General features: G+C 61.8%; 1 protein-coding gene across 1 annotated transcript; it reads left to right on the plus strand.

Annotated features, from left to right (window-relative positions):
- The first annotated feature begins 245 nt into the window (after positions 1–245).
- On the plus strand, positions 246–19,516 carry LOC144266222 (syntaxin-binding protein 2-like). The gene is made up of 19 exons (XM_077819621.1): positions 246–282; positions 2,744–2,793; positions 3,749–3,830; positions 4,431–4,507; positions 5,076–5,157; positions 5,902–5,993; positions 7,120–7,268; positions 7,593–7,677; positions 10,599–10,729; positions 10,872–10,979; positions 11,977–12,034; positions 12,543–12,608; positions 13,335–13,415; positions 13,752–13,890; positions 15,281–15,387; positions 15,899–15,988; positions 18,253–18,338; positions 18,744–18,901; positions 19,437–19,516. Exons 1-19 carry the CDS (start codon positions 246–248, stop codon positions 19,514–19,516), a joined length of 1,758 nt encoding a protein of 585 aa, XP_077675747.1.
- Positions 19,517–19,770: the final 254 nt, after the last annotated feature.

Genomic DNA, 19,770 nt, shown 5'->3' on the forward strand with positions numbered 1-19,770 from the left:
CCCGTCCATCAGTGACACTAGGGGGGGCTGGGCCCGTCCACCAGTGACTGATTTCAGCGTCACTAGGGGCCGTCGTCCAGCGTCACAGACACTCCCCAGAGCATGGCAGGGAGAGGCCAGGGCGTGCCCAAGGTCAGGAGCAGAGCCGGGGCAGAGCCCAGGAGTCCTGACTCCAACCCCACCCCGCACACAGCTGAGTCCCACTTCTACCCACAGGGCTCGAGGGGACGTGGCAAGAGGCGGAGATGGCCCCGTCCGGGCTGAAGGCGGTGGTGCGCAAGAGTGAGTGCGGAGCCGGGGGGTCTGAGTGCGGAGCCGGTCAGGGGCAGGAATCTGGTTGGGTGTGGGTCTGGGGGGGCAGGGCCCAGTTGGGGGGCCCTGGGAGGGGCGCTCCTGGGGTTGTCTCACCCTCGGGGAGGATTAGGAGTCAGTCGGAGCAGAGAGCTCCCCCCCACCTGCCTGTCATACACCAGGAAGGGGAGGAGGCTGTCTGCCCCACCCCCAAGGGCTGCCCCCTCCCATAGGAGCTGCACTTTGCGGGGGCGTCATCGTCGTCATCTCTTTCCATCAGGATGACTCCCACCAGGGCCGGTGCAAGGATATTTTGTGCACTAGGCGAAACTTCCACCTTGCACCCCCCCCCCCCCCGACAACCTCTGAAAACTAGTAAAGTTAGCATTATAAACAGCCTGTCAGAACGGGTAACGGCTGCGCGCGAGGAGAAAAATGACATCATAGCCGCTTTGTAATGTAGTGAAGCAGTACACTTCTGCCCGGCCCCAACACAGAGCTGGCGTAGGCGATAGCTGTAATGTAGGAGAGAGCAAGTTAAAGCCTTACACTTCAGAAGCCCAACCCACTTCTGTTACTTCAGAAGCCCAGACCCACTGCTGAATCTCCAGCCCAGGCTGCAGTGGACGGGGCCTGTGGCTAAATCCAGACCACAGACCTGGGGTTTAAAAGACTCTTGGAAAGTGGATTCAGTTCTGATGTTCCATGGTTGCCCCCAGAACTGGGACAGAGCAAAAGTGGCCCACAGTTCAGGATGGCCGGTGGTGCTAATAACCCTTAGCTCTTCTCTTAGCTTTTCCTCACTAAATCGCACAATTAGGAGGGCCTGACACGTGACTTTTGAATACTTGGGGTGGGCCATACTGCCCTGGTTCAAGAGGGGTCTCTGAACAGGAATAGCAGGGGGCTGCGGGTCAGGAGTGAGGGGCATCTGCAGAGCCGTGGGGTGGGGGGACCCAGGACTGGAATAGCTGCGGGTCAGGAGTGAGGAGCACCGGCGGAGCTGGGAGTGGGTGGTAGCCCAAGGCTGCCATAGCAGGGGGCTGCGGGCAGGAGTGAGGGGCACTGGCAGAGCTGGGAATCGGGGGGGAGCAAAGGGCTGGAATAGCAGAAGGCTGCGGACAAGAGTGAGGGGCATCTGCAGAGCCGTGAGGCGGGGAACCCAGGACTGCAATAGCTGCGGGTCAGGAGTGAGGCAGAGCTGGTGGGGGACAGACCAGAGCTGGCATAGCAGAGGGCTGTGGACAGGAGTGAAGGGCACTGGCAGAGCTGGGAATGGGGGGGAGGAAAGGGCTGGGATTGCAGGGGCTCCAGTCAGTAGTGAGGGGCACTGGCACAGCTGATGGGGGCAGCCCAGGGCTGGTGTGGGGAGCTGTAACTGCAGTTCAGGGTCAAAATGCCTGGGCGGAGTTGCGTGGAGAAAGCAGGTTCATGTCTGCCTTCACCATGTCTGGATCCAGGCTGTGCTGCCGGCCCCTTACCTTGCACTAGAGCTCCACGTGCCCCGCTGAACGGGGTGTCTGCATGCCACAGGTGTAAAGGAACTGCAGGAAAGCAGCAGGGAGGCCAGTGCGTCCTGGTGCAGAATAGCCCCTGGAGCCTCATTAGGACCGAGCAGCCAAGTCCTGATGGGCTAGAGGTGGGGTAGGGAGAGGCATTGCTTGAGTTATGGTGGAAACATAGTGTGTTGGGCAGTGCACTCACGCACACCAGTTACCGGGAGTGGGAGTGAGAGTGACAGCACAGGTCAGGGTCGTGGGGCTATTGCCCTACGGGGCCAGCCAGAATCAGGTGCTTCGTAGGGGTAAAACAAACTGATGTAGTATGGTAGCACCCAGGAGCCCCAGTCATGGACCAAGGCCCCATTTTGCAAGGCGTTGTACATTATTCATTAGGTGTATTACGGTAGTGCCCAGGAGCGCCAGTCATGGGTCAGGGTACCATTATGCTGGGCACAACAAAAAGATGGTGCTTGGCCCAAAGAGCTGACTATCTAATTGCTTAGCTGGGCCGTGGAAGGTGCCCAGGAGACAGGCCGGCAGTTCTCTGAGCGGGGCATGCCTTGGAGGGGTTCTATGTGCAGGACTCAGGATTTGAAGTCTTTGTTGTGTTGTTGTCCCCCACACACTGTAGAGGGTCCCTGGATCCCCTCCAGTCCAGAGGTGCTGGACAGGATCTGTTCTCTTGCTGCACGGGGCCAGATCCTTAGTTCAGCTGTGCTCGTATCCAGCCTGGCAGAAAGGAAGGGGGATCAGACCCATGGCCCATCTAGCCTGTCACCCCACCACGATCGCCGACTGGGGGCTCGGCTAGGAGCACATCGCTAGCTGGCCTGAAAGCAGCCTCTGAGCCACTTCCCTGAGGGGTCCTTCCACCAGCCAGTGGGTCCTGGCTCAGGGCACAGCCGTCCCGTCCGAGCCCCACCACTGATCCTCATCTCTTTCACTCGCAGAGATCCTCAGCGTTGTCCTTCACAGCGTGAAGAAGGAAAGAGAATGGAAGGTAAGCAGGCCGAACCTGTTGCCCTGGTGTCCCCCTGGGGATATGCTGTATCCATATATCATGCTCCTCCCCCTCCAGCCTCTTGAGATTCATTAGGAACCTGAGCTTTTCCAGGCTGGATCAGATCCCTGCTCTGTCTAGCCCCTCATCCGTCCCCAGCTAGGCTTGGGTATGTCTGCCTTCCCACTGCGCTGGATCAGACCCAGCTTGTCCAGCTAGCCCCATATCTCCCCCACACACACACCGGATCAGACCACTGGGGCCAGTGAATCAGCCTGGGTGGGAGGAGGAGCAGGAGAGTGCCAAGCATGGGGGCAGTATGCACCATTGGGCAGGCAGGTTATTGAGCCCCCGGCATGGACTGGGCTGGGGGATGTGGAGCAGCGGGTTAGGCCGGTGTGGCAGAGGGAGCATTCGGCACGGCAGGAAGGTGGTGGAGATGTTGGGCCAATGGCCTACAGGGCTTTCCTAGGGGAACACGGAGACTCCCCTCGTTCCATTTCTCTGTGCCCTGATCCTGGTTCTGTCCGAGGGCTGGGGAGCGGATATCTGGTGGATCGGAGCAGGGGACTGGGAGCTAGGACTCCTGTTCTGTCCCTGCCTCTTGCACTCACCCTGTCACCTGGGCGAAGAGGCTGATCTCCTCCAGTCTAGGAGGATGGAACCATTCTGAATGGCCGGGTGTCCCAGATTTGTCTCCTACATCTCGTACCAGCCACTCTGCTCGGAGCCGCTCTCCCTGTAGCTCCTCACGCAGTCCTTAGCACGGTCAGCTCAGCAAAGTGCAGGCTTGGTACCGGCCCTGCTGCTCTGCTGTGAAAGGGCTGTGGAAGGGCTCTGCCATTAGCAGTCGCTCTGCTCCCTTGGCTGTGCTGTGGATGATGATGGTGGGCAGCTGGGCTCAGGGCAGTGACTAGTTCATCCGAAGTGGAGCGCTCCCCTCTCGCTACCCCAGGTGCTGATCATGGACCACCCCAGCACGCGCATCCTCTCATCATGCTGCACGATGTCCGACATCGTAGACGAAGGCATCACACGTGAGTGGCCCCTCCCTCCCGTCTGCTCCCCCCGCCAGGGCTCCCTTCCCCCTTGGATACACCTCACAGTCAGGGAGTTGACTTGTCTACATTCACGTTTGCATCTAGTTTCCCCGCTTTGCAGCCCCCTAGACGCCCTCCTTGCTATTGGTACCTTCCCAGCCAGGTCTAGTTCCCTTAGCCTGGCACTTTCAGCCCGTGGAGCCTCTTCACCGCTTTTCTCAGACTCCTGCTAACTCCTCGCTGCTCCTCCCCAATGCTGTGGGCAGGGTCCTGGCTGGGGAGGGCGAATGCTGGCTCCCTGCTTTAGGGTGGAGGAGCCCTTGGGGTTGAGGGGCACAGAGCTGAGCCAGCACTCTAGCGGGGTGCCCCCAACACAGTACAGAGGGCCATTCCTTCCCTGCTCCATACTGTGGCAGCATCGCAGCCCACGGCCCCACATCGAAGCGGCTGCTGCATTGTTGCCTCTGGAATGCCCCGGCCTGCTGCCAGCGAACATCACTGTGCCCCTTGGCTTCCCCTCCCCACATCCTGGTGGAGAGCGGCTGGGGCGGGTGGCTAGGACACACTGACCCGCGCCCAGTGTCTGCTCTCTCGTAGTTGTGGAAGATATTAACAAGTGCCGGGAGTCAATCCCCAGCCTGGAGGCCGTCTACCTGCTCAGCCCAGTGGAGGAGGTAGGAGCTCGGGCCTGGGGCAACTGGATGGGGAGCAGGGGAGACCCCGGGACAGCTCCTAGTGCTGCCTGGAGGTGGCGCTGTCCGGGGGGATGCGCAGCACAACGTCAGGATGGGAATGGCTGGTCGAGGGGTCTGAACAGGTTCCAAACACCCTGCCAGGCTAGCTGGCGTGGCGAAGCTGCAGGTGCCCAGCATGGCGCGCGGGGAGGGAGGGGGCCCTGATGGTAGTTGCCTGGGATTGCTGCTCGGCCGGCTGTTCCCTGGACACTGCTCAGAGCCCACTTAGTTCAGCAGCAAGGCAATGCCAGGCCTCATCTGTGGCCGGGCATGGACACTTCTGTGCCAGCAAGAGATGTGGCTGGGCCCTGAGGATGTCCCGGGCACATGGGCACAAGCCCTGCTCAGGCAGGGAGGGAGCCCAGAGCTAGGGGGGTGAAAACCAGCCCACCTCCCGATGGCATCATGCTAGGCCCTGAGACCCAGGGCCTGGGCATGGGCTGGGCCATTTGAGCAGCAGGGAGGGGCCTCGGCAGGTGCTGACAACCCCCCTCTCTCCGCTTTGCAGTCGGTGCAGGCTTTGATCAATGACTTCCAGGGCACCCCCACCTTCAACTACAAGGCAGCTCACGTCTTCTTCCTCAGCCATGAGTATTGGGGGTCGGGGGATCCCCCAGCTGGGAGCCTGGGCCGCAGCACATTGGAGCCTGTGGGTGGGGGGTCTCTCTCTGCCGGCAGGCCAGTGCGCAGCACCCTGATTATGCTCTGCCCTCCTGCAGGGGGATGCAGCCCCAGCAGGCCAGACTGAATGACCCCACCTATCCCTTCCCCCGCCTTCTCCCCCACGGGCCTGCCTCCAGCCAGCAAGGCTCACAGACACCTGCAGCGTGTGCCCAGAAAGGCGGCCTCTGGCTACCATTCCCAGCATGCATTGCTCCATCAGTCCCAACTCGGTGGGGGGATGGGACACCACCAGAATACCCAGTGTGTCAGGGTCATATCTGCTTCTCCCCATTACAGAGGCAGGGGGAACCCAAGTCCCCGTTCCTCCTTGTGCATCATCCTGAGTTGTACACTCTGGTCACTCAGCCCTGCGGGCAGGCTGAGGGCAGGGTGTGAGACAGGGGCTGCGTCGGAGAGATTGTGGCTCCCCCTCGCTGCTGATGCTGCAGAAGGCGAGAACCCGGCATGACTCTGGTTCGGGGGGGCTGGACTCATCGTTGACTCCTGTGTGGCCCTGCTGGCTTGCCCAGGTTCCCCACAGGCGTGCAGCACTACTGCCCCTGCTGTGCCCGTCCTGGCCCCGTCCGTGGGGGCTGGCGCTGTGCTGGGGGTCCTGAGCCCTGTGCCTGTCACTCCCACCCACTGCCTTTGCCTTGCAGCCTGTCCTGAGCCTCTGTTCAAGGAGCTGAGGAAGTCACGGATCACCAAGGTCATCAAAACCCTCAAGGAGATCAACGTGGCCTTCCTGCCCTATGAGAGCCAGGTGAGGGGTGGCCGGGCTTTGGAGGAGCAGGTCCACGGGGCGGATGGTGACGTACGACACCACACCCTTATTGTTTCATGTGATTTGGCGGGGGAACCTTTCCCTTCTAGGGCCCCGGGTTTGACGCCAGCACAGGACAGCAGGAACTAGCTGGCTGCTCACACCCTGTGAGAGGTGGAATCGCTGGCTTGCACCTGGTGGGGATGGTAGATGTATGGGGGAGGAGGGCCCTGCCTCCCTGGCTTTACCAGCTCTTACTGATGGTTTATACTAGGCCTGCAAGACAGCCCGATACTTACCAACCACCCCATCCCCTCCTTGTGTCATCAGTGGATTTCGCCCCTCCTGCCCCTGAGGGGCAGGACTGTGGTGTCAGCCCCATTGCATTGATGGGGAAACTGAGGCACAGAGAGACATGAGCCTGGGCTACACACAAAAGCTTTGTTGGTATGGGTTTGTTACAGGGACATGAGAGAAAAAATCCCCCCTGTAACTGATGCAGCTGTGGTGGCAGAGCCCCTGGGTAGATGCCGTTACGCTGGCAAAGCAGTCCTTTCGCCACTCTAGCTGATTTCATCTGGGGTACCGGTGCCAGCTGTGCCAAGAGAAGCTTTGGCTGGTATAAGCTGAGTGTCCGTCAGGAGGCTTTGCTGGCTCACCCGTCCCGTTGCGCCAGCAAACCCTTCATGGGCCGATACTGTTTATTGGTGTCCAAGCACGTTTGTCCCAATGGCTCGTTCTGTTCGGCCAGTGAAATAAGCAACAGCGGCAGACGCGCCTTGATGCCGGGTTTGCCCGTGTCTATGCTGGGGCTTTCGCCAGACTAGAAGCGTCGCCAAGCCCCCTCCCCCAACATTGAGGGCACCTGGGGGTCTGCAGCCAAGTAAGGACCTGAACCTGGGGCATCTTCATCCCAGGCTGGTGCATGAATCTCTGGCTCGCTATCCCTCTACCACAAGAGGAGTGGCACTGGCAAAGGGATCTCTCCCTCACTAGGGGCTTGCTACAGCTCCACCAGGCTGGCCTGATCCAACAGCGCATCTTAGGGGCGCGGTATGGGACACAGCTGGCCTGGCTGCAAGCAGTTGGCACCGGGGTCTGATCTCTGCTCTCCCCCGTCCCCAAGGTGTACTCCCTGGACAAGCCAAAGACCTTCCACAACTGGTTCAGCCCCTACCGCTTTTTCGAAAAGAACAAGCAGCTGGAGATGCTGGCAGAGCAGATTGCCACATTGTGTGAAACCCTGGAGGAGTATCCAGCCATCCACTACAGGAAGTGAGTGTGCCCAGGGGAAGGGGTACCTAGCTATCCCCTATAGGAAGTGAGTGTGCCATGGGGAAGTACCCACCTCAGGAAGTGAGTGTGCCCAGAAGGAGAAGGGTACCTGGCCATCCGCTACAGGAAGTGAGTGTGCCCAGGGGGAGGGGTACCCAGCTATCCCCTATAGGAAGTGAGTGAGCCATGGAGAAGTACCCAGCCATCCTCTACAGGAAGTGAGTGTGCCCAAAGGGCGAGGGTACCTGGTTACCTCCTACAGGAAGTGCGTGTGCCCCTCGGGGAGGAGCTGTTTCTGACCTACAGGGTTTGTCTTTGCTGCAGGGACCATGAAGATAACTTCCACTTGGCGCACGCTGTGCTGGCCAAACTCAAGGCGTTTAAGGCATACGAGCCCAGCATGGGAGAGGTGAGTGAGCTGTGTCGGTCACACCTTTGCCATGGGACAGAGCCACGGGGGAGCACATGAGAAGTAGAAGGAAGGAGGAGTGATTTAGAACCTGCTCGGAGATCCTGGTCGGGGGGGAGGGGTGGGGTCTAGACACCCTTGGAGATCCTGAGGGGTTGGCAGAACAATAGCATTCCCTGTGTGGCTGGACTAATGGCCCCAGCCCTTCTCTAACACTGGCTGTGGGCAGATCTCAAAGTGCTCTACAAAGGCTAGTGTCCTTATCCCCTCTGTATAGATGGGGAAACTGAGGCACCAACTGGGGAAGTGTGTGCCCAGCACAATCTCTCTGTTTATAAACAGGGCAGTTCGGTCAGAGAACTAAGCTTCGCACACAGAGCCTCTTCCACACCTGGACACTCCTGTCTGTGTGTGCTCCTACACTCATCACCATGGTATCAGAATCTCACTAATGAATTCAGCCTCCCAGAGGAGGCAGGGTGGCCTGTGTTACAGATGGGAAACTGAGGCATACAGGGAGTCTGCCAGAGCAGGAATAGAACCCAGCTCTCCCGAGCCTTAACCACAAGTCAGCCCTGGCCTGTGGGCTTCCCCTAGCTCCTGCCATCCCCGTCCCACCCCCAGCAGAGGGGAGCTGCAAACCCACCCTGCCCTGGATTCTCACACGGGAAACCCAGTAGCTCCTACCCCCCTAGGAGAAGCAAAGTGATGTAAAATCCAAGGCCTGCCCAGATCTCTCCCTCCTGTTGCCTCTGCTCTTGCTTCCAGCCTTTGCTGAGCTGCTGGGAGACTGTGCACCTGTGACCAACTGGGAATGTTTGTAATATCTTTTATGAATCTGATGCGTGCCTCAGTTTCCCTATATATTTCCTGGCTTCTCTGGCAGGGGGTGAAGGGGAAGGATTCTCGGGGAAGGTAAGAGTCATGCCGGGGGTGGGGGGTGTCACCTCCCTGTCTTGGTGAAATGAAGAGAATCCAACACAGATCAGCCTGGGGGCCAGAAAGACCATGCCGGCTCCAATGGCTCCTGGCTGGATGCTCCCAGCAGGGAACTGGAGCAGGGCCCCCAGCTCGAGAACACAGGGTTGGGAAGGTTTGAGCTGGGGGATGAGTGCGGGAAGCTGGGAGCTCTCGCCTGAGAACTGACTAAGGTCAGGCCGAGGCCTGGTCTACATGAGGCAATTGGGTCAGTGCCACTGCGTTGCTTGGGGGTATGGGAAAGGTGGAGTCACTGAAGCGGAGCAGCTGAAGTGGTTTACATGTAGACAGGCCCTGAGTGAGAGACCCGGAGCTGAAAACAGGTTTCTCTGCAGCTCGGCCAGGCTCTGGGCTGACCAGAACGGCCTCTTGCTTTAACCTTCAGTGGGCTGGGCTGCCCAGGCTGGGGTCCAGGTGCCTAAGAAACCCAACTGTTCTGGTCTCCAAAGCCACCCAGCCCGCGGTCCCGGCACCCTGGGGCCTTGTCTGCACTAGTCCCTCTTGCCTTGATGTTTCCCAGCAGCCAGCCCTGAGGGGTAGCTGGCACAGGCAGTGCTGTGGCACCCACCAGTGCACTAACCACCCCTCTGCTCTGGGCAGGGTGGGGTGACCCGGTGGTTACGCCAGCCCCCATCTGTACTCGGGGATCCCTCCAGCAGAGCCGAACTGGCAAAGGGTGTGAGCAGAGTCCCGTGGGGGGTGGGGGCGGGGGCTGAGCATAGCAACCCATCCAGGCTGGGTAGGGCTAGAGGGGAATGATGGTGCCAGCTCTGGGTTCATGTCCCTGCTCTGCCACAGACTCCCTGTGTGACCTTGGGTGAGTCACCCAGCCCCTCTGGGCCTCCATCCCCCTCTGCAATGGGGTGACAGCCCTGCCCAGCCCCACGTGCATGGGGGGGCAGGATGCAGCAATGATAGTGCTACAGTGGTGGGGGCCAGATACTCCTCCAAGAGAGGCGCTCCCCCGTCAGCCTCAACCCATTTACGCAGAGGCTGTGGAGACCTGCCAGGCGGGTGGGTGGGGGCCGGTCCGACGTTCTGCTCCCGAGCGTGGCTGAAAATCGGGCCACGTACTGAGGTGGGACAGTTGGGATAGCATCAGGGGCTGTACGTCCCCACCCCACCCACCCCTGACTGTCTGTGCTACCCAGCAAAGAGCAGACGCAGCCCCTTGCCGAGGTGCTCCTGGGTGGGCTTGGGTTCCACTGGGGCTGCTGGAGCCAGTTTCAGAGCCATCTGCCATGAGAGCGCAGGGCTGGTCTCCTATCGCCACCTGCTGCGCAAAGAGGGCAGTGCATGCTGATCAGGCAGGAAGCGGGGGCTGGGCCAGCCCCCCCATGATGTGGGTCTGAGATGCTGACCATTTGAGTGGTCTCTGTCCAACTGGATGCTGGGGGGCCACACAGGCTGGGACTGGGGAGCTAGAGCTTCATATGGGGTCCCAGCTCAGATGCAAGGTGGGGCATAGGGATAATGTCCTGTCGTCCCCCTCTGGGACCTTGTATCAAAGAGTCTCTGGGCCTGGTGTTGGTTAATGATAGACTAGCCAGGCCCTTCTGGTGTAGTTCCCCCCGTCCCCACACAGCATATGGAGCAGGGGGCAGTCAGGGAGCTGCCTTGTAAGGGGCATGCTCCCGTTGGTGGAGAGGCACGAGCAGAGAGCATGCTTGGGGGAGGGGGACATTGCTATTTGCATGAGGGGTAGGTAGCCCATCCCTGCAGGGGGCGTTGCAGTGCAGCTGGTCAGGGCAGGACCCCAGGGCACGTCCCAGCTAGCTTGGGGGGTGTCTCTTGGCTTCCCCCTGGGGTTGGGGGCTGGGCCACAGAGAGGGTGGGTAGTGAAGTTTCAGGCCACCAGGGCCCATTGGATTGTGCCGTGTAAGCCAGGCCAGGAACCCTCTGCCAGAGCAGGAGGTGACGGGTTTCTCTCTCCTTTGCCCCAGGGCCCCGACAAAGCCCGTTCTCAGCTGCTGATTGTGGACCGAAGCTTCGATCTGGTGTCCCCACTGCTGCACGAGCTCACCTACCAGGCCATGGCCTACGACCTGCTCAGCATCGAGAAAGACACCTACAAGTAGGGCCTGGCTGCCAGCAGGGGGCGCCCGCACCCCTCCTCAGGCGGGCTGGGGGGGATGTGGCCCAGGCACCTGCACTGCTCCGCAGCCCCCACACTGGGGCGAGGGGTGCCGCAGCCTGACCCCATCTCCCCCCTGCAGGTACGAGACGACGGGCATCAGCGACTCGCAGGAGAAAGAGGCGCTGCTGGACGAAGACGACGAACTCTGGGTGCAGCTACGCCACATGCACATCGCTGACGTCTCCAAGTGAGCGCGCTCGGCCCTGCCCCCTGACGCACCCCTCCATGCCCCGCCCATCCACTGGACATACCCCTCCGTGCCCCACCCAGGGCCAGGACCCATCCCCCCCCCGGACACACCACTCCGTGCCCCACCCAATGCCAGGACACCCCTGGACACACCCCTCTGTGCCCTGCCTAGTGCCGGGTCTCGCTACTCCCCCCCACCTTTGGCACACCTCTCCCCTCCCCACCCAATGCTGGGACCCCCTACCCCCACTTTGGCACAGCCCTCCCCTCCCCGCCCGCTGCCAGGACTCCCCCCTTGGACACACCTCTCCCACCCAGTGCCAGGACAGCCCACCCCGTTGACACACCCCTCCCCCACTTTTCCAGTGCCGGGACTTCCCCCATCCTCCCCTTCAGACACACCCCTCCTCTTTTCTTCCCACCCAGTGCTGGAACCCCACTATCCCTTGGATACACTCCTCTCCCACCCAGTGCAGGGACACCCACCCCCCGCAACACACTCCTCTCCTGCGCAGTGCCAGGGCCCCCCCTCCCCCTCCCACCCAGTGCTGGAGCTTGTCCCTCAGACATACTCCTCTCTGAGTGCTGAGACCCCCTGGACCCAGCCCCTCTCCCCAAAGGACCCCTGAGCGCTCCCTTCCAGAGCCACTGTCCACATCTCCTCTTGGGGATCCGCCTGGACACTGTCTTCCCCTGATCCCAGGGTCTCCCCATGCACCTTACAGCTCCCTTGAGTGAGTCCCTCACCGACCTCCTGCTGGGCCTGCCGCTGCCCCCAGGCCCCCCCAGCAGGGCGCCAGGAGCCCCCAGAGGTGCACTGAACTCTGCCTTGGGGTAACTTAGGAAGAGGGCCTCCCCCAGCCTGTCTGAGGCTCTTGAGGCAGAGAACCCTGGTGCCTGTGGGGCGGGGGCTCCATCCCCTGTAGCATAGGACAGGGTACCCCCTACCTCCAAGGCAGTGCCTGGCTCCGTCCTGACCCCTCTCCCTGCTGCAGAAAGGTGACGGAGCTGCTGCGCACCTTCTATGAGAGCAAGAGGCTGACTACGGAGAAGGTGCGGCAGAGGTTGGGGGGAGTGATTGGGGAGTTCAGGCCGGAGGGACAGGGGGACCCATCCCACTGCCACTGATGGGGAGGGGAGGCTTCCCTGCTGCCCCAGGAGGGGTTGGCGGGGGCGGGGGGGCTGTCCCATTGCTCCCAGGGTTTGCCTGTAAAGGGCTTAGAGGTGTATATGGAGTCCCCTGCCCCCCAGCCAGAGCTCTGGAGCTCCCCACAGTGGGGGAGGGCAGAGGCCCATGGGGCGGGGTCAGACAGCAGGATCGGGACCGCGCAGGGAGAGCTGCAGGGAGCCAACGCTGGCATCTCCCTGGCCCACTGCTGCTTTACACCTTGAGGGGCGTTCGGGTTGCGGGGCTCCCGTCTCGTTCCAGCTGGCCTGGAAAGGGCAGGTCTAACCTAAGCTGCAGCCACGCATGGCCTGAGTGACCCGCCCTGCTGCCTCTGCCCTGCAGGGGGCTCCAAGCGCTGGGAGCGGCCGGGATCTCACCACCGCCTCCCTCCAGGCCAACATCGAGGACCTGTCCCAGATCCTGAAGAAGATGCCCCAGTATCAGAAGGAGCTGAACAGGGTAACGGGGCTGGGCTTTTCGTGGGCAGGGGGCAGGCCATTCAGTGGGGCTGATGGGAGGGGCAGGGTGCTCTGTGGGGCTGGTGAGGGACAGTAGGGACTCTCTTGGGGGGCAGGGCACTCTGTGGCACTCCGCTTTACTGCCTGATGAGAGCTGCTGACCTGTCCCGTTGGGCAGAGCCATTTTCCCCCCAGGTGCTGTGTGGCACCATGGGCAGCAGCCTGCCTGTCAGTGCCCAGAGCTGCCACGTTAGCCCCACCCAGGGCAGCCCTTGGGTAAAGCCCGTGCCTTGCTGCTGCAGCTCTCGGGAGAGGGCCTTGGTGGGCTTCCAAACCAGCCTATTGGAGCCACTCCTGGTGCCACTGAGCCATGTGCCAACAGAAAGCTCCTGGCCACTGGCACAGGTACCCCAACACCTGCTGATCTCCAAGCCCCCAACCTCGTGGTGACTAACAGAGAAGCCGTGGGCTGTTTTGGAAGCTGCTCCCTCCTCCTGATCCTCCCCTCCAGCTGTCCCACTCCACCCCAGAGGTGGCTGCACATCAATCCCTATATGGCAGCCCTATATGGTGGCTGGGCAAAACAATCCCTATATGCTCGGCTTCGACAGCCAATTGGGGCTGCCCCTCTGGCCGAGGGGCCCTCCTTGTGGGTTGGGAGGTGCAGGTGCTCTGGACCAGCCAGTGATACGGTGAACTCGCCCTGTGCCCCGGTCTCTCCCCGCAGTACTCCACGCATCTGAACCTGGCCGAGCACTGCATGCAGCACTTCAAAGGAAGAGTGGAGAAGCTGTGCAGCTTGGAGCAGGTGTGTCTGTGGGCAGAGCCTGGCTTGGGGCAGAGTCTGGCTCATGGACTCAGCCCGGAGAGAGGGGTCTCAGAGCCGCAGGCTCGCTGGAGCTAGGGTCAGCCCCTCCATGCAGCACCAGGGGTGCAGAAGGAGGACATGGGGCTCGGGTTACTCCCTGGGGGCCAGTTGCTCACCCCAGAGGGAGCTGACCCCAGGGAGGAAGGGGCCCTGGCACGGGGTAGGCGAGCTGTGGGTCAGGGGGCCATCACATCTCCCATCCTGCTGCGTGGGCGGGAGGAAGCAGAGTGGCCTGACCTGGGCCTTGTGTGTGCGCCCCCTTCCCCCTGCCCCCAGGACCTGGCTATGGGGACGGACGTGGACAGGAAGAAGATCAAGGACCCCATGAAGATCATCTTGCCTGTCCTGCTGGACCCCAGCGTGCAGGCCTACGACAAGATCCGCATCATCCTGATCTACATCTTCCTGAAGAATGGTAATGCCACAGGCCTGCAGGGGGAGCACTGCGGGGCCTGCTGCTGCAGAAGGGGGCTCCTGGAGGTGGGGCCCAGGCCTGTGGGGCTGGTGGGGAATAGCACTGCTCAGACTGGCAAGCCCTCCTGCTATGCAGGGCGCCCCCCGGCCAGCCGCTTCCCAGGACCTGTGTCCAGCCTGGCTCTACAGCCCTGTCTTCCCTCTGCCCACCTCTCGGTGCCTGCAAGCCTGCCAGTGCGCCACGCCCATGCTCCGATCTGGGGTCAGATCTGGGGTCAGATCTGGTGGCCTTTGCTCCGTGCTACTGCCTTCCGAGCAGTGTCCGCCCTCCATGCTCCCCCAAGCCCGTTCTCTGCAGGGAGGGAGGGAGGCTGGAGACACACACCCAGAGCAGCCCCCCAGCCCCTTCTCTGCAGGGAGGGGGGATGGAGAGACACACACCTGGAGCAGTCCCCCGGCCCGTTCTCTGCAGGGAGGGGGGACTTCCCTCCCTTCCTGCAGGCTGTTCAGATACCATGTTGTGTCTCTGAGCCTCCTGCAACCAGTCCCCTGCCCACCCCTTGTGTCATCCCTGCAGCAGCTCCCTGCTTCTTGCTGCATCCAGCCCCTTCCCCAAACTCACCAGGGCCTGGGGAACCTCCCTGACCCTGACACTTGGCACAGTCCCTCTTCCCCCATCGGTTCCTATCCCATGCTGGCTCGGTGGGGCAGGGCCCTGCTCTGGGGCCCTTCCTGTAACCCTGCTCAGGCACTGCCCCTGTGCCCATTGCTCAGGCCAGGGTGCACTCATGGGGCTCCTCTGGCTGCCTGGCTGCCCAGTTTCCTGGCCAGGGGGTGCTGTGGAGTTGCCAGGCCTCCCCGTCTGCACTAAGCAGCAATAAATGGTTTGGGGGGGCAGGGGTGGGGCACGTTGCCCTCCCTCCAGCTCAAGGCCTCACAGCCTTTAAGAGCCAGGCCTCGACTCTGACTCTGCACCTGACTGGCTGCAGAAGGGGGAGCCCAGATCAGGGGGATGGGGGCTCCCATTGCACTGCCAGGGGGAACTAGAGAGACCCCTGACCCCAGCGCCCGAGAGAACCTGTTGAGGGAGGAGCAGCAAGAACCTAAATTCGATCATTAACTATGTGGGGTCCAGTGGGTTAGAGCGGATGGTGCTGGGAGCCAGGAGTCCTGGATTCTATCCTCAGCTCTGGGAGGGCAGTGGGGTCTAGTGGGTTAGAGGGGGGCTGGGAGCCAGGACTCCTGGGTTTACCCCCAGCTCTGAGAGGGGTGGGAAGAGCAGGATCTCAGGATCTGATCAGGGAACTAGGACTCCTGGGGCCACGGACTCATGTGCCTGGGCTGTGGGTGCGTCCCGGGGTTCTAGCGCTGACCTGTCTCTCCCCATGAAGGTGTGGACAAGGAGAACCTCACCAAGCTGATCCAGCATGCCAACATCCAGCAGCAAAGAGACATCATCAACAACTTGCAGTTCCTGGGCATCTCTCTCACGCCTGGGGTAAGGGACTGGGGCCAGGGGCCAGCAGCTGTACCCATGCCAGGGGGCAGATCTGTGCTGCACAGGGGAGCCCAGGCCATCCTGGAGGTGCCCCTCTATGGCAGTGACCTACTCCCAGCACAGAGGTGGCCTCTGCCCCTGTACAGTGGGGTGACGCCCTCCCCATAGGAGGGTGACCCCAAAGTTACTCCCCATCTGGGGTGACTTCTTCTGCCCTGGCAGAGGATACTGGAAGTCAGGACCTCAGATCGCCAGCGAGCTGGAGCTGGTGACCACTGCTTGGGGTGGCCATGCGGCGAATGGGGGGAAGCAGCTCTGTTCTTCATCAGTCTCTCTCTCTCTCTCTCTCTCTCTCTCTCTTTCTCAGTGATCCATTCTGTTCTTTTCTCTGCCTCTCCCCTGCCAGCCTGGCTGGCGCGACTCAGGTAGGCCGCGCTCTCCCTGTTTGCCCCCGTTCCCACCCCGCACCTCCTCCCTGCTGCCTCTCACCCCCTCTCCCTTCCTCCCCCAGAGCGGGCAGCTGCGACCGGAGAGGAAGGTGCGGCTGGAATCCAGCTACCAGCTCTCCCGCTGGACTCCCATGCTCAAGGACATCATGGAGGTACCGGGCCATCTGCTTCCCGGCCTTGGGGGTGGGGTTGCAACTGGCAGGCTGGGCCCAAGGGGGAGGGGTTGGTTTGGGGTCAACCATGTGTAGAGCCCTGCATATCTGCGCACCATTTCTGCGGATAGTGGATCAGCTGCAGATACAACCGTGCAGGGCTCTACCCCCCAGCAGCACCTGGCCCGTGGCGTCCGGCTCAGGCAGCCTGGGGGACGCAGCGTGCTCGGGGCCGCTGGCCCGCAGCCAGTGGCTGGGCGACAGGTCGGAGTCGGGGCTGTCCAGCACCCACTCTCTCTGCCGCACTGCTTCCTGTCCAGCAGCTCGAGCAGCACCAGTGTCCCCACCAGCTCCTGGGCAGCAGGATTTGGGATTGGAGTGGGTGGGGCCCCAGCGCCCCACCCCTCCACCCCACTATGATGCAACATGCTCTGCTGCTGCTGTGTACTGTTGCTCGTGACCCCCCAAGAGGGCACGTGATGAGACACCCCTTCACCCAAGCCCCCACCTCCTCCACACTGCCCCTTCTCCTCAAGACCCCGCCCCCACACTGCCCCTTCTCCTCCAGACCCCGCCCCCTCCACGCTGCCCCTTCCCCCAGCCCCCAACCCCTCCATGCTCCCCTTCCCTGCGAGACCCCTTCCCCACCCTCGCTAGCTGCTGCCGGTGAGGATGCGGATACAGGTAAAAGGCGGCTTGTGGATCGCGGGCTGATGCACATCCACACTTTTGTATCTGTGCAGGGCTGTAGCCATGTGAGGGGCTCATCAGAGAGTCCTCTCCTGCTGCCGTCCTTAGGGGTCTTAAATCATAGACACGAGTGCAGGGGAGTTGTCTTACTCGGTGCTGAGATGCTGCCACCTCTGGGGTGGGCCATGGGCGGTTTATACAGCGGTCCCTCACCGGGGCTGAATTCTTCCTAAGGAGTGGCAGGCAGCTCTTAACAGCCGCCCAGCAGCGCTGCCCGAGAGTCTAGGGCAGGAGGTGATCAGTGTGTGGGGCTGGAAGTGCAGGGGATCCAGGCAGCACACTGTCATGACTGGCACTGGAATCTGAATGGCTGGCAGGGTCCTTGGCCTAACCTCCAGTGAGGAGCAGCTGTTTGACGCTCATCTAAAGGATGAACTCCTGCAGCACAGTACTGGTCACGCCCCCTGCAGACCCCCGCCCTGCCTGCTCTCTGCAGTACAGCGCCCCCTGGCGCCGCACTGGGGTAGCACTGACTGCCAGGGGAGAGTGCCCCCTGCTGAGCCCTCCGCCTGCTCCCTGCAGTACAGCGCCCCCTAGCGCCGCACTGGGGTCATAGAGCACCTTCTGCTGACTCACTCGCACCCCCCAGCACCCAGTAGCTTTTCCTTAGAGGTCTCCTATCCAAGCACTGCCTAGGCCCAAACCTGCTTAGCTTGTGAGAGGTGACATGGTCACTCCATCCCCTAACCCTTGCAGGGGGCTGATACCCTCATCGCCCTGTCCTGTGGGGCACTCCACAAGGGGGTGGGGGGGCACACTTAGTTGCCTTCAACCTACTGGCTTGGGGCTCCTCCAGGCCAAGAATTAACCCCCCGACCGGAGCTCCTGTTCCTGGCAGATCACAGGTAGGAGGCTCCCAGGCCCTTGTTCCAGCGTTGTGATGGTTCCTCCTGTGGGATTTTGGGGCAGGCAGTTGCGGTAGCCTCAATCCCACGCCTAACCCAATGGGGGTACCCCCTCTCTGCGCCAGCCACAACTTGGCAGGCCTTAAGCTTCCCTGTACAAGTCAATGCAGCAGACTAATGTAAAAGCTCCTATTATGTGGCATTAGGATGTATCATATCCTGGGCCCCCTGCGTGCCTGGGACACACCTCATGGAGCAAGAGGCAGGGCCTGGATCTGCCCGCAGCAGGAAAGGGGCACTGACGGCAGCCCCCTGCCTCTCCCCCCCCACCCCCCAAATGAGGGGCCCTGGATCTGGCTGCAGGAGGTCTCCGCCCTCCTCATAACGGTGGATGGGTGGGGAGTTCACATCAGGGCACTGAGCAGCTGAGGGGGATGTGGGGAGATGGGGGGGCATCACTGGAGGAGTCAGCGTGTTCTTTGCTGGCTCCCCATGCCCCCCCCGGAAAGGGGGCCCCAGGCTGCTCCCCCCAGGGACTGTCAATCATTCAGTGAGGAGCCGTCCCAGCCCCTCCACCCCAATGGGGCCTGGCTTGGCCACCAGATCCGAGATTCCTGCTGCTTGGCCCCTGCTGATCTGTCCTCCCTCCACCCCACCACCCCCTGCCAGGACATTATTGAGGACAAATTGGACAAGAATCTGTGGCCCTTTTTGTCAGACCTGGTCCCTACCACCAGCTCCCAGGCTGCTGTCAGGTAAGGCTGAGCCTGGCTGGGCTGTGGGTGGCAGAGCCCTGACACACACACTCCAGAGTGTAGGAGCCTCTGTGCCTGGGAGTGTGTGGTCAGGACCCTGCCCTCTACGGGGGAGGGGATGTCCAAGAGCCTGGAGCCCTGGAACCCTCTTACCATGTACCCCGCACCCCAGCAGTCCCTCAACACAGCAGGGCCCAGGATGGAGGAAAGGGACTGGCCGAGCTTTAGACAGACCCCCAGGCCAGCGCAGGTGCCACCCTCCCCTACTCCCTCTTGCCTGCTTTGGGACTCCTGTCCCACTCCCTTGGGCAGGGCCTGCCCCGCAGCCTCCTCCAGGCCCTGCCCTTCCATCTGGCATTCCCTCAGCGAGCCCCTGGTATCCACACTGCCCCTCTCTCCCCCCAGCTCCCGCTTTAGGCATTGGCACAAGAACAAGCCAGCGGCCGAGTACCAGACGGGCCCGCGCCTCATCATTTACGTGCTGGGTGGGGTGTCCATGTCTGAGATGCGCTGTGCCTACGAAGTGACCCCGGCCATCAAGGGCAAGTGGGAGGTGGTGATCGGTGAGTGGGGCGAGTCCTGGGGGAAAGGGCGGCTGGAATGCCCAGGTCAGGGAGAGTTGGGACCCCCTGGGAGGGGGAGACCCTAGAACTGCCTGCCCAGCACCCACAGGGCTCCCATGCTACCCTCTGTCCTCCCACACCCAGGGGCCTGGGAACAGATGTGCTTGCCCCACATGGCCTGTATCTAGCCGCCTGATCTCCTGGCCTCTGTCTCCCCAGGCCTCTCATTGCCCAGGGACCATGTGTGGGGGCCCAGTCAGACACCCCCAGTAACTCCCATAGGGATATGGCTCACCCCCTGCACACACCCCTCGAAGACCCAAGGGTGAGGAACACTGTCAGCGCGTGGATTCTTGCCTGGCTGTGCAGGGTACAGCGGCACGAGGGGTGCGGTGCCAGGCCAAGGGGGTAGGAGACAGTCCCTCCCCCCCTGCACTAGAGCAGGGTCCAGCTGCAAAGATGGGGGTGATGGTGATGCCAGCCACATACCTGCCTCACTGTGCCCACCACTGCCAACCACCTCTCTCTCCCCCAGGTTCCAGTCACATCCTGACCCCCAAGCGCTTCCTGGATGACATCCAAACCCTCAACCAGCTGGACCCCGAGGAGGCCTAGAAGCAGCCCCCTCCCCCCAGAGACTCTGCCCCCCACAATTTGCCGCCCGCAGCTCCACCTGCTCTTCTCAACAAGGCATCTTCCCCCCTACTCTTGGCTGCGGTGTCAGTTCTTGGGCAGGGGGAGGACCCCCAGGCTGCTTGGCTGTTCGGGCAGGGGGCAGGCCAGGCTTCCTCCCTCTGGCACAGCCTCTAGGGCCGTTACCCTTTGTGCCCCGTGGCCACCCTGCCCCCGATGGGGTAGGAGAAGAGTCA

The sequence above is a fragment of the Eretmochelys imbricata genome, chromosome 1 (genome assembly GCF_965152235.1).
Source record: "Eretmochelys imbricata isolate rEreImb1 chromosome 1, rEreImb1.hap1, whole genome shotgun sequence".
NCBI lineage: Eukaryota > Metazoa > Chordata > Testudines > Cheloniidae > Eretmochelys > Eretmochelys imbricata.

Bases quoted from the DNA above. Each gene is read 5' to 3' on its own strand.
- LOC144266222 (XM_077819621.1), top strand. From the start codon at position 246: ATGGCCCCGTCCGGGCTGAAGGCGGTGGTGCGCAAGA. The intron at 4,508-5,075 runs GTAGGAGCTCGG...TCCGCTTTGCAG, and splicing joins TGCTCAGCCCAGTGGAGGAG to TCGGTGCAGGCTTTGATCAA. The intron at 12,609-13,334 runs GTAACGGGGCTG...CTCTCCCCGCAG, and splicing joins ATCAGAAGGAGCTGAACAGG to TACTCCACGCATCTGAACCT.